Source organism: Nannospalax galili, unplaced genomic scaffold (genome assembly GCF_000622305.1).
Source record: "Nannospalax galili isolate Female #2095 unplaced genomic scaffold, S.galili_v1.0 scaffold124, whole genome shotgun sequence".
NCBI lineage: Eukaryota > Metazoa > Chordata > Mammalia > Rodentia > Spalacidae > Nannospalax > Nannospalax galili.
In genome coordinates this window covers 835,226-849,161 of record NW_008352485.1, presented here as the reverse complement: position 1 = coordinate 849,161, position 13,936 = coordinate 835,226, and the positions used below count along the sequence as shown (strand labels likewise).

The 13,936-nt window shown below is 42.1% G+C and overlaps 1 protein-coding gene across 1 annotated transcript in view; it reads left to right on the top strand.

Moving 5' to 3' along the window:
- Positions 1-3,590, top strand: part of Cers3 (ceramide synthase 3) — a 123,697-nt gene extending 120,107 nt beyond the window's left edge. The window contains exon 11 of the mRNA XM_008849529.2: positions 3,441-3,590. Within this exon, the coding sequence (XP_008847751.1) occupies positions 3,441-3,590 (150 nt within the window). The remainder of the gene's footprint in view (positions 1-3,440) is intronic.
- Positions 3,591-13,936: the final 10,346 nt, after the last annotated feature.

Below are 13,936 nucleotides of genomic sequence, written 5' to 3'. Positions count from 1 at the left end.
TGTTAAAGTCACCCCCCCCCCGCCCCCTCCACATTACTTGCCTTTCTTTTAAAGTTGAATGATTCTTACGTCTGTCAGTTGTGATGATGAATTTTACTGTTCATAATAGCAGCTTAGTCTGCTCGCTGTCCTTTGGTAAGTCCTTTAAGTGTCGATACACCTACTGTAATAATAAAGATGGCATGCACAAGACAAAATTGAGGATAAATGAAATTTTATTAATATTTGAATAACACAATTTCCAACTTATGCTGTTCAATCTTGTAAAACATGCAACTAAACCTTAATGTCCATCTGACAAACTCATACCACCAGGAAATCCAGGACTCTTGTATAGGTTTGACTCATCATCAGAGTCAACAATAGTTCTCAATCATACCAGACCCACAACCCTTCACTACCTGTCATTAAATTTCTAAGTAAACATTTATGTGTATGCGTGTGTGTGTGTGTGTGTGTGTGTGTTTGTGTGTGTGTCCCAACTGTTGTGAAAGCACTAGGATGCTAGGATGGAAGGCATTTTTGATAATTTTGTATACTTTGTGTCTAAAATGTGTACATTATTATCTTAAATAGCATAATGCAGACAATGGATGCTCGCACTTTCATATTTGTAGGATTGGATGAATTTAATTCTGTAAGTACACACTGATGCAGATGTTTGAATGACTCAGATGTCATGGGTAGTTTTGCCAGTTAGTATCATGGTTTTCAGGAACTATGAAGAAGCTCTAAACAAAACAAAATAGTCTTCTGACTTGTATACACAGGCGCATTTCTGGAAAATTCAGAATATAATTAGCTGTCCCCCGTTTTGTCAAGAGCTGGTTCCAGGAACCAAAATCCAAGTATGTGCAAGCCATTTACACAAAATGATACAGTATTTACACAGAACTTATGTGTATGCTCTACATAGTGAAATTACCTCGAGATGACTCACCATACCTAATACAGGGCAATTGCTGTGTAAATAGTTGCTGTGCTGCATTTTGTAGGAAGTAATGGCAAGAAATGAATTATCTGTGTTCACTATTGGTGCAGCTATTTGCTCATTTGTTTTCCAAAGTTCTGGCCTTCAGTTGGTTAAATTCATAAATATGAAGACAGGGATATGGAGGACAGATTCTGTGTTAAAACCATGCAGGAGCTACTGTACCTGAATGTAAAGTGAAGCTTAGTTCTAGGGTTGGCAGCCATGAGTACATCGTGATGGGGCATGTGGTGCATGTTGCAAGGTACCAGCATCCCGAGCTTCTCACTAGAAGTCCCTAATGAACCCAACCTTTGTAACTAGGACTATCTCATGGTCCATGGTACACTGAGTGACATCCTCCAGACCTGCTTTCTTTTTCAGCTAAAGCTGAGGTGTTGTATTGTAGACAAGGACAGAATACACAGAGAAACAGCCTTCCCCATCCATGTATTTTCTTGTTCTTCTAAGGTGAATTTAGGAGAGATACTGCGACCTGGCTTACAGGTGACCTGAGGTCATATCCAGCACTGGACTTTCAGAGTTTTCTTGTTTTAATAAGTTGTACTGTATTTCATTTTTCATACTGAGGCTTAATATGTACCCCTTCCTCATACAGAGGCCTGATTCCATCCCCCTTCCTCGGGGGCAAAATTACTATAGGAAGCCATGAAAGCAGAGCGAGAAATTTCTAACTCAGTTAAGAATTGTCCCTGAAGGAGATTTCTACCTTAAGAAAATAGAAGGCCTCCTAATTATCAGCAATAAGAGTACTCTGACAACCAAGATGCCCACATGAATATTTTGCCTAGAAAACAACTGTGCTTGCTTCCTTTTTATTTTTATTTATTTCTTCACATATGAATACATTTTTGATCAAACCTACCCCCCCACTACTCCCTTTAACTCCTCCTATATCCCTCCTCCTATCCCCCCAACCGTATGACTCCAATTAGTGTTGCACTAGGCCTGTGGGTATAGGACTGCCCACTGCTTGATGTGCAACCTACTAGGGGACCCACCCTTGAAGAACACTAACTTTCTTTCCCCTGACAGCTGTCAACTGATTGTAGCTTCCCAACTAGGAGTGAGCCCCCAGTCTATGCTGGAATGTACATGACTAGATAGACCTTATACAGGTCATGTGTAGGCAGCCACAGCTGTTGAGAGTTTATGAGTGCAACTGCCTGCCATGTTGCCAACCTCTTGTTCTCACAATCTTTCTACTCCCTCTTCCTCAATGTCCCCTGAGCCTTGCAGGGAGGGATTTGATATAGACATCCCCTTTAGGGATGAGTACTCCTCAGTCATTTTTTCTCTGTACTTTGATCGTCTGTAGTTTTCTGCATTAATCTTCATCTACTACAAACAGAAGCTTCTCTGATGAAGGGTGAGAATTGGACTAATCTATGGGTATCGGGATAAGTATTTAGAAGGCAGTTGACTACTATACCGATGTAGTAAAATGATAGCTGACGGTTTACCCCCTAGGGTCTCTGACCTCTCTAGCCACAGGTTCTTGGCCAGGTTTAAAGTATCCACTATGAATGCCCTCCTATTGTGTAGGCCTTAAATCCAAGAAAACAGCTGTTGATTACTCCCTCAGACATCCGTGCCACTATTGCACCAATGGGCAATCTTGCCAGGTGAGTTATGATTGTAGTTCATAGGATAGGCCTCACAGCTGGGTGCAATTGTTGGCACATTTTCTTTCCCAGCACCTATCTAGCACCCATGGCACTATAAAAGCTGGCCATCAGGGAGGAAGCTTCCAGATCAGTACCAACTTGACTTCTCCAAGTCTTATGACAAAATTGTAGGCTGTTCTTGTGGGCAACCAAGTGCACTATCAATAACCCTTATTGTCTTGAGGATCTCTTAGGCCCCCCTGAGTAGCAATTCAAAGGAAGATATCCCACACCTGGAACTGGACTTTTGTTTAATGTTTGCTTTCCAAAGACAAATACTTTTATGTGTTATTTAAAATTTTATCAGTAAAAAGGATATTTTTCTTTTTTCTTACATTTATTTGTGTGTTCATGTGTGCATGTGCACACACGTGCATCACAGCAGACGTGGAGGTTAGAGGACAACTTTTAGAGTCAGTTCTCACCTTCTACCATGCAGGGTCCTGGGGACTGAACTCAGGTCATCGGACTTGGCAGCAAGTGCCTTTACTTGCTGAGCCATCTTGCTGGCCTAACTCTTTTCTATTTGTATTTAGTTCTGTGAGTTTGAACATGGGTATTTAATTGTGTAACCACTGCCATAATCAAATTTCCATTCTTTAAGTTTGTTGAGGTCTATTTTATGACTTGTGCTGTGACCTACCTCTGTGAAGGCTGGCTGTGTGAGTATTGGGGTTCTTTAACAGAAGCCATTCTGTTGGCCTGGACCCACTTGTGTGCATACTTATGCAAGACTCTTCCTAGGATGCTGCCACTCACAGCCCATTCTTTCCTTTGTCTAGAGCATTCGGGATGTAAGAAGTGATGATGAAGAGGAAGAAGAAGAAGAAGAAGAAGAGGAAGAGGGCACCAAAGGCAAAGAGACAGAATATTTGAAGAATAGCCTTGGGGCTGATAGGCATCTCATTCCCAATGGTCAACATGGCCGTTAGCTTGAAGCCTTGGAACTCCTACAACACAGTGCACTGCAAGACTGTTAAAAGTCTGATCCATTCCCAGCTCCACTACTGTGGACTCACAGAGACCCCCAACTTTCCCTTCCTTTTTTTTTTTTTTTTTTTTTTGAGATTGGAGGGAGTCTCCTATGTTGCCCAGGCTGGCCTCCAACCCAATCATCCTACCTCAGCCTTAGGAATAGCTGAGATTACAGGTGTGCCCACCATGCCTGACTCCTCCCCTTCCTCCCTCCTAAGGTTTATTTAACAGAATGTGATAAAATGTTAAAATTAGACATTACACATGGATTTCCCTGCAATTAGTATTGGGCTTGTCAGAGAATTCTCCAAGCAGGTGTTGGTTCTAATCATCCCTTCACTCACTCATTAGAAGCAGTTGACTTTCTTGGGAGTTCATTTTGTTTTGACCCTTTCACCTTCCAGCTTACACATGTTCAAGATAGTTTGACAAGTGCCAAGGAAATTCACCTTCTCCAGGTGTTGGACCACAATAGCAACTTATTTCCCAAAGGTGTGTTCAGAGTGGCAAGGGAGGAGCCAGGCTTCCAGGGCTCATGGGCCACCTTGAGCAGGCCCAGGTGACTCTCTCCACAGTGTCACTGATGGTGTCTGCTCTACTACCTCACAGGGTTGGAGTAAGGATCAAGTGAGATAATAGAAGTGGGCTGCCTGTGTCTCCTGCGTGTTAGTGTTACCTGGCCCTTTTTGTACTGTGATTCCAGAGCTTGATAGAAAAGAGAACCCTGGCTAAACTTGATGTGAATGAGCCTAAATGAAGGGCCCCATATTTAAAATTCCTCTTAACGTGCAAGATGCCTGCAGACAAATACCAAGAAGGCTGTTTCCTCTTGAATTGGTAACTGTGTTAGGTCCAGAGGATAATTCTCAGATGTCCTCAAAGTCTTCCTCACAGAGTCCTGTGGCTGAAGACAGAGTGTTGTCACCACTTGTCTTTTACTGATTTCCCACTTCTTTTCTCTCTAAGAGAGGGAAACTGCCCTATGCTGCCCTATGCTGCCCTGAACCCCTTCTTAGGGAGAGTAGAGCTGCCGTGGGCTGTGAGGGTCCATGGAGGCTTCTGCGGAGATTGGGAACCGAATCAGGTTGCTCACTGAGCCACACCACCCAGGAAACCACAGCCACTCAAGGGAGCTGCATGCCCTGATGGGACTCCTGGAAGTAGAGGGAAGAAGCCACACGCTTTCATCTTGCCATCTAGTCTGAGACCAGGTAGCACCGGGAGCACCCAGCAGGCCATACCCTGAGCAGCAAGGGCCCTATGCACACTGAAAGGTCTGAGGCATTCTGGTTTTAATTAAAAATTTGTTTTTAAAAACTTTCAAGCTAAACAAAAACAAGCAAGCAAACAAAAACCCTTCAGAATTCTTTTCCCAACAAAATGTCTTGTTAACAAATTGTAGAAAAAACAAGCCTCAAATTTTCTATGCAGAATATTTTCTTTCATGAGTACAATACCATATGCATTATATCTGTAATGTGATGTAGTATCTGAACATTCTCTACTCAGTTCAGGCTATAGCTGTCGGTTTATTGTTATTACTTTGGAAGGTCACGCTAAAATATTTTTATGTGTCCAGTTAACGAAGTATTTTTCCTTGATTCATTTTGGTTTTATCTCACTACAGCATTTCTTCTTGCTTAAGGTGAAACATTTGTTTATGGCACTATCCTCCAATTCCTTTTTCTGCATTTGACTGTGGAAGGTAAAATCGATATGTCAGTTTCAGCTTTCACTCTCTCTCCCCCCATATAGCTAGAAGCACAAAACTGCAAGAGAGGGAGAGGTGCATTCTGTAACAGCAGAGTGGTTTAGGGCTTGCATGGTTAGTTTTAAAGGTAGCCTTTCTGCAGCAAACAAAGGCTCAGGGCTATGTAGGATGACTTTGTATTCCAAGGCATAGTGCCTTAATATTGTAATAGTAATAACTTACAATAAAATAAAAACCAACCCCACTGTGCATGGTGACTGAGTAGATTCGGCACACATCACATGGCCTGGCAAAGATAATTAGAGTGTACATGTGTAGTGTGAACAGAGATGTACCAGGCTTCCAGAAAGATGTGCTGGAAATATGAGGCAGGCTGCAGAGAAGGGAGCCAGATATAGACATTTAGACTGCTGGTCTTGGGGATCCTGACTTGACAGTGGTGTCCCTTGAGGGCAGGGTCCCTCCCAGCTGGCAGAGTGCTGGCCTGACAATGGAGTTGCCCAGAGGGCAGGTTTGTAGAGTATTTGCATTTATTGGTATCATAGACCCACTGAAGGGGAATTACTAATATTGTGCCTTTAAGACTGAGCTTTCTAGCTGTGCACAGTGGTGACAGCCATACATCCTGGGGATGAAGTCTTAACTAGGACAGCACCTAGTCCACTTCAGAGATCGCTGAAATGTTAAAATAAAAAGGGGGGCAGGTTGGGAAAGAAGGTTCAGTGGGTAAGAACACTTACTTTGCAAACTTGAGGATCGGAGTTCAAATCCCCAGCATCCATGTAAAAAAAAGTCCAGTGTAGCAGCATGTGGTTATAGCCCCCGTTTTGACATGGTGGGGACAGGAGGCTCCCTGGGGCCTGCTGCCTGCCTGATTCTAGCTTCGGTGAGAGACTGTCAGAAGGGCATGGGGCACAGTAATTAGCAGTACATCCGATGTCCTCCTCTGGCCTACCAATGAGCACATGTACACATACACCATACACACAGACACAGGGAGAGAGAGAGAGAGAGAGAGAGAGAGAGAGAGAGAGAGAGAGAGAGAATGAATGAATGAAGAGAAAAGCAAGAAAAAAGAAAGGAAACAAGGGGCTTGATACCAAAGATATTTTCATGGCCACATTTTCCATATCTACTCTTCAAGGCTGTAGGACGATAACTTCCTGTCCATCAGAATTGTCTATGGAGCTTAAAGACCTGGCTTATGGCCTGCTGCACTTTTTCATTCAGCATACCTACAATGAGGAGCAGATCTCCACTTCAGTGAGTCCTGATGCCTCTGAGTGTAGCCAGGACACTGTGCAGCTCCACCGCTCTTATTCCTACCAGTGGTTTCCTGCACTCAAGAGGAGGAGAAAGGCAACAGTGCAGAGTACTTTAGGTGAGATAGGAAAGGAGAAGAGAAAACCAAGTGAAGCAAATAGAAAGCTCATACTAAGATGGCAGCTATGATGGTAGATCTCAGATTTATCGCTAACCACCAAGTGTAAACATAGAACTCCAGAATAGATTTTTTTTTTTTTTTTTTTTTAGAAAACATCTCAACTCTATACTGTTTAGATGACATGCAATATAAACAGTGGGGAAAAAGAATGCTGAAAGCCAGGCTTGCTGGTAGAGGCTTGTAATCCCAAATCTTTGGAGACTAAGGCAGGAGGATTGCAAGTTCAAGGTCTGCATGGGCTACAAAGTGAGTTCCATGCCAGCCTGGGGGACATAGAAAGATTCTGTTTCAAAAAGTAAAACAGAGCTGAGGCTATAACTCAGTATTAGAGTATTTATGTACATGACACCCTCGATTTAATCCCTAATATAACACATGTCCACACACACACACACACACACACATGTCAAAAGCTGAAATTGAAGGCTATCCCATGCAAACTCTACCACTGCAAAAGCTGCTGTAGCTATTCAGATGTCAGAGGCAAGAGGAACAGGTAGGGAGAGGAGTATCTAATAATAACCAAAGGGATCAGGATAACATTTTAAAACTACCTAATAATAGAACCTAAACTATATGAAGAAAAAGTTCACAGAACTAAAAGGAGTAAGAAATTTGTAATCAAAGTTGGGTGGTTTGAATACATTTCTCAGTATCATGGAACAAGCTTTCACAAAATCAGTAAGAATGGAAGTCTTGAACCATGAACTTAACACAGTCACCTGCTACATATAGAACCCTCCACTCAACAACTGCAAAATACATATTATTTTCAAGTACAACATGAACATTTACAAAACTAGACCATGTGATAGGCCATAAACCAAATCCTCAGACATTTCAAAAGGCTAAAGTCATATGAAGTATAATCACTAATCACCATGAAATTAAACTAGGAACTAGTGGTAAAAAGATAAAATAGTCTCAACATTTTAAAAAACAATACACATCTAAATAACCAGTAGAATAAAAAAAGATTTAGTTATATTTGCAGATATATACATGTTTATTCTAAAATTTTTTTGAAATGTATGGCCCTTAGAATAGTTAAACAATTTCGAAAAATATTAAAGAATGAAAAATCCTTTCACCCAATATTCAGGTTTAATGAAGAGCCTCAGAAATTCAGGCTGTGGTGTTGGTAGAAGGAGAGACACAGGCCAGTGGAACGAAATACAGAATCCTCAGCTTGGGGTGTTGCTTGGTGGTAGAAAGTTTGCTTAACCTGTATAAGGGTTGAGTTCCATCCCCTGGCAGGGGGAGTATGTGAGAGAACCCCAAAACACATCCATGTAAATATGACCAACTGGTTTGCATGCTTTTTAATCAAATGGCTTTGATAAAGGTGCAAAAGTAATTCTATTGTGCCAGAATAATTCAACAGTAGGTACTTGAGCAATTACATGCAGAAATGAACCCTGACCCCAAACATCCTCTACAAAAATTAATTTATAATGGATATTGGCTTAAATTTAAAATGCAAGACCATTGCGTGGCTTAGCTGGTTAAAGGGTTTGTTTGGTAAGATATAAGACTATAAATTTTTTGTGGTACTGGGAATCAAACTGCTACCTATGCTAGGCAAGTACTCTATCACTGAGCTATATCACCAGCCTTTGATTTTTGAGAAAGGGTCTCATTCTGTAACCCAGGCTGGCTTGAACTCATCATCCCCCTGTCTCAGCCTCCAGAGTGCTGAGATTACAAAGCACATGCCACTATGTCCAGCAAGACTATGAACTTTTTGGGGGAGGTGGGATGGATTAGTTGGACATTATAAAAATCATTGTGGCTCTGCAAAGAACACCTTAGTGACACTTGGGTACAGAATATCTAAATAACTTTCAAACTATTCTCACTGTCCCTTGCTGTCATAGCCAGGGCATGGCCAGCACCCCAGATTAATCATCTGTGCTATGGGGCTGAAATTTGCCCACCTGAAGTTTGAGTGGGAGATCCTTCCTCCCCATCTGCTCCACAGTTTTGGTTCAGAATCCAGAAAAAACAGGCTAATTACTTTGCAAATTTCTTGGCTCATTGTCCCCATAGAGACATCATCATCCCACCCAGAGCCTCACCTACTGGTTTCTTCCTGGGTCTCTGCCATGCTCAATCCTTGAACCATGAATATGCAGATGACCCAGTCTGTGCTGGGTTCCTATGAGGCAGCATTGGGCTGTTATCTCAGCTGCCTCCCCATGCCCTGTTGCATTTATGTTATTTTACATTCATTAAATTTGTTCTTTAACCATTTCATATGTGTATATAAATCCTGATTCCTCTCATCCCCCATCCTCTCTTAACTATTGCCAACCCTTCTTAACTCTGTTCCTCCATATAAATCTCTTTCCCATACTCATGTCTTTCTGTTTTGATTAAGGCTCACTGAGTGTGTCCATGAGTTTGAAACTATCCAATGGAGCCTGGTCAGCTTATCAGTGGATACATGACTAAAGACAATGACTCCCCCTCTTCCTGAATCCATCAGTAACCAACAGTTCAATAGGGAGGGGTAGGGTCCCATGAGCCCTGCCACCATCCATTAGTGCCATGCTCTGAAAATGGCATTTCACAGCCCTTCTCCCTATCTTCTGGCTCCCACATTCTTTCTGGCCCCTCCTCGATGCTCCCGAGCCTTAGAACAGGTGATATACATGTCGTGTTTAGAGCTAAGCATTCAATTGTCTCTTATTCTCAGCACCTTGAGCAGCCACAATCTCTGCACTCACTGCAGTTCACTACAGAGAGAAGCTTCTCCAGTTAAGGTTGAGAGTAGCTTTGTCTATCAATATAAACATAACTATTTCAAAGGCAGCTTGATGCCATGTCAATTTAACTAAATAACAGTGGTAAATTACCCCTAGGGCCTGTGACCTCCCCAATCATGGGTTTTTAACTAGGTTTCTAGTAGTGATGTAGAGACTGATAGAATATTCAAGGAAAAAAAGGATTTTAATCCTGTTTTCTCTCTTTCCATGTGCCTATACCAACATGTCAGCAAGGTGTTTGCTAACAGGCTTTGTGGTTGGAAGGCTGACAGTCACCCAGTGCGAGCCTATGGCTTTGTCCCCTTTTCATAGGTGCCTCCGCTTTCTATTTTCCTCAGATGGAGACTTCTGCAATGCCTTTCAGATGGGAAATTTTTAGCATTTTTTTTTCTTTTCTCAACTTAGAATAATTTGCCTGGTTTGAGGACTTTACTGATTGCCATCGCTCCAGCCCCTGCGCTCCCCCCAATGATAAATCTTATCTCATCATTCTGTGGATGAAAAGATGGAAGCTAGTGAGGAGCTGCAGGAAATACTCAGAATGGAGCTCCTGGAGTTGGGCTGCATACTGGACACCCAGCCTGGGTCAACCATGTCATCTTTTTGAGCCCTTATTTGTTTCCTTATTTGCAGCAATGATGTCTTCTGAGGGTTATTGCAAGGATACATGAGATATTTTAAAGCAGCATGTACAGAAAAAAAGAGTTCAGAAGGGTGGGCATGGTGGCCCACGCCTGTAATCCAAGCACTGGGGAGCTGAGGGAGGAAGATTATGAGTTTGAAGTCAGCCTAGGCCACACAGTGGGGGCTACACAGTGGACTACAGGGAGACAGACCCTATCTCAAATTTATCCCTCCTCCAAAACAGCAATCAGAAAATATTGGCTTTGTTTCCAAAAATATACTGGTCACCCAACTTATAAAGGAAAGAGCTTAGATTTTTAGACTGTATTTTGGTTTGATGTCCAAAAACCAAGCTCTTTGCATTGATAAGCTATAATAGTTATTGAGGCTTATGGTTAAAATGTGAAACAAAATACACACCTTCCTGCTCACACTGAGTATGATTGAAGAAAGACATAAGAAGCACGTGGTCTCCATCTGTTTGTGTTCAGTTAGGGAAATGGGGATTACACGAGGCATTTCAAATGCAAGAATTAGTACAAGGAATTGCTTATGTAGGAGTCAAAAGCCTAAGGAAAAAAAAATCAAAAGGCTTTGCTCAAGTACACTAACTACAAGAAATAAAAGTGAAAGATTGTCCAGAACATAAGTGATTGGGAGGGCTGGGGTGTAGCTCAATGGTAGAATGCTTACCTAGCATATGTGGGGCCCTGACTTTGATCCCTAGTACCACAAAAGCATAAGTGATTGAGTGAGAGGCCCCTTGGTACTAGTGCATGGATAACTCTCTACAGTAGGGCCTCAAACTCTGTGTAGGGCACAGGGCCTGGAAGCTGATGCTTGCACCACCGAGGAGAGGGAACCCTGTGTCTAATGCTAGGACCTCTGAGAAGTAAACTCAGAGAAGAGGGTATTGGAACATTCACCAAGGAAGCCAGACTGGCAGGTGAGGAAGATGCCCTTGCTGTTGGGATTAGTACCTTTATATAAGAGAACCCAGAGAGACAGGTTGCCCTTTCCATCATAAGCCAGTACAGCAAGGAATTACTAGGAAAGTGGCCTCAGCAGACACGGAATCTGTCAGTACCCTGACCCTGAACTTCTAAGCCTCCAGAATTGTGAGAAAGAAATTAATTTACACTTGCATTGTATGATGTTAATTACTTTCACTATGTACAAACATTCATAGAATTACTAACAGTATCCAAGAGGTGAGCCAAATCCAGTGTCTACCAACTGATAAATGAACAAATAAAATAGGGCACTGTCATGTGGTAGAATATTATTTGGCAATAAGATGTATGCTTAAAACTGGTTTAATTTTGGTTTTATACTGGTTTAATACTATTATTTTCAACTTAATTAGTGGTTTAATTTTGCCAGTTACTGAAATAAAAAATGAACGTTTTGATATTTTTAATCTATTCACATTTTTGTCCCCTATGAAAGAGGCTCCACACTCCTTAGCTGTCACTCACTTTTTTCTCCCCTCCCCCTGGCCAAGATTTACTTTTTGTCTCCATAGATTTGCCTATTCTTGACATTTCATACTTTTTTGACTAGTTTCTTTACCATAGCATAGCACTTCTGAGACCCTGGGTTTTTCCATGGAACAAAATCCAAAGAAGACTTGAAGGACTTTTGAGAATAAGAGATTGTGATAAGTCTAGCTGTTCAGGAGTTGGCAAACAACCTAAGATTCTATCTTAGAACAGGAACTTGGCCAGTGTTCTTGCATTTTGCCAAACTCCTGTTTATCATACGAAATGCTGTATATAGTTAATGCACACATTTGGGTGGTAACCTCTCTCATTTTAATTTGAGGGGAAATTTCATTGGTAAATTCTGGGCATTATGGCCTGCAAGGTCTGGAGGCTCATAGTTTAGTCAGAAAACGGCCTTTTGGGACAAGACAACTTCAGAAAATATGAGATTAATCTTAGAGATACAAGTTAGGGTTAGGGAGCTGGCTCAGTGAGTAAAAGCATTTGCTGTGAAGGCCAGAGAACCTGAATTCAAATCTCCAGTACCGACATAAAAGCCAGGTGTCATGGCCTGCAACTGTAACCCAGAATTGTAGGGAGAGACGTGGTTTTGGGAGCTTGCTGGCCAGCCAACCTAGCGGAAACAGTGAACTTTTGGTTCAGTGAGAGATCCAGTCTCAAAAAATAAGGTGGTGAATGACAGAGGACGACACCTGACACACGCCTCTGGCCTCCTCCACATGTGCATGCATGTGTGCCTACACCTGCACACAAAGAAAACAAAAGCCAAAGCCAAAAACAAAACAAAAAGAGACATTAGCGCATTAGTTAAACAGGGACAAAATGAACTATTCAGAGAATGAAAATAGCCAAATAAGCCAAAAACATGATGGTTGAATGGAAAACTCAAAGATCTAGAAAATAAAGTTGAGGAAATTTCCTAGGAAGTGATCAGGAACTCAGAAGGCGACAGCTGCATAGAATATTTTTTTTTTAAACATACAAGACTAGTTTAGTCAAGCATGATGGCATGTGCATGTAATCCTAGCACTCAAGAGGCTACGGCAGGAGAAGCATAACAAGTTTGAGGCCAGCCTGAGCTATACAATAAGTTGTAGACCAGCCTGGGTTACAATATGAGCCATGTCTCAAAAAACAAAACAAAACAATCAATTCAAGAATTCCAGTATTCCCAGGGCTGACAAGATAGCTCAGCAGGGAAAAGTGATATGCTACACCAGCATGGTTGAACTGAGTTACATCTCTGACCCACAGTAAAAAGCCAGGTGCAGCCCGGCGTGGTGGCGCACACCTGTAGTCCCAGCACTTGGGAGGCAGAGGCAGGCAGATCTCTGTGAGTTCAAGGCCAGCCTGGTCTACATAGTGAGTTCCAGGACAGCTGGGGCTACAGGGAGACCCTGTCTCAAAAAGTCCAAAAAACAAAAAACAAAAAAAGCCAGATGCAATGGAGCATATCTGCATGTGAGGCAGAGAGAGAAGAATTGCAGGAAGCATGCAGATCAGCTAACATGGCATGGCAGAAACATGAGACACCTTACCTTAACAAGGTGGAAGATGAGAACTGACTCTTCAAAGTTGTCTTCTCATCTCCACACTTGCACTCTGGCACACTTGTGCCCTGGCAGGCCTGTGCCTGCATTCAAATAATAATAATTATTATTATTATCATGCACACACAATAATACATTACTTTTTAAAAATATTTTATTATTTTTATTTTATATGTATGAGTGTTATGCCTGCATGTAAGTAAGTGCACCTGTGTCATGCAATGCCCAAGGAGGACAGAAGAGGTTGTTGGATCTCCTGGAACTGGAGTTAAAGACAGTTGTTAGCTGCTATGTGGATGCTGGGATTTGAACCCTGTTAAGAACCCAGTCAGTGTTCTCAACCTCTGAGCCATCTCTCCAGCCCCAATAATACACTGTTTTTTTAAAAAGAAGTCCAATATTTGTGTACTAGGATTTCTGCAATATATACATGGTGATGGTCTAAGGAGATGGTTCAGTGGGTAAAAGCATTTGCCACATAGTGTGAGGACTTGAGTTTGAACCTTAGAACTCATGTACAAGCCAGACATAGTGTGAGAGGCTTTAATCTCAGTGCTCTTTCAGAGAAATGAGAGGCACAGATAGGACAACCTGTAGAATCTCAAGTGCCAGCCAGGCTGGAGAATGCAGCAGAAAAACAAAGAGAGCCTGTTCTCAAAGAGAGTGGAAGGTGAGGAACAACACTCAGTGTGGTCCTCTGA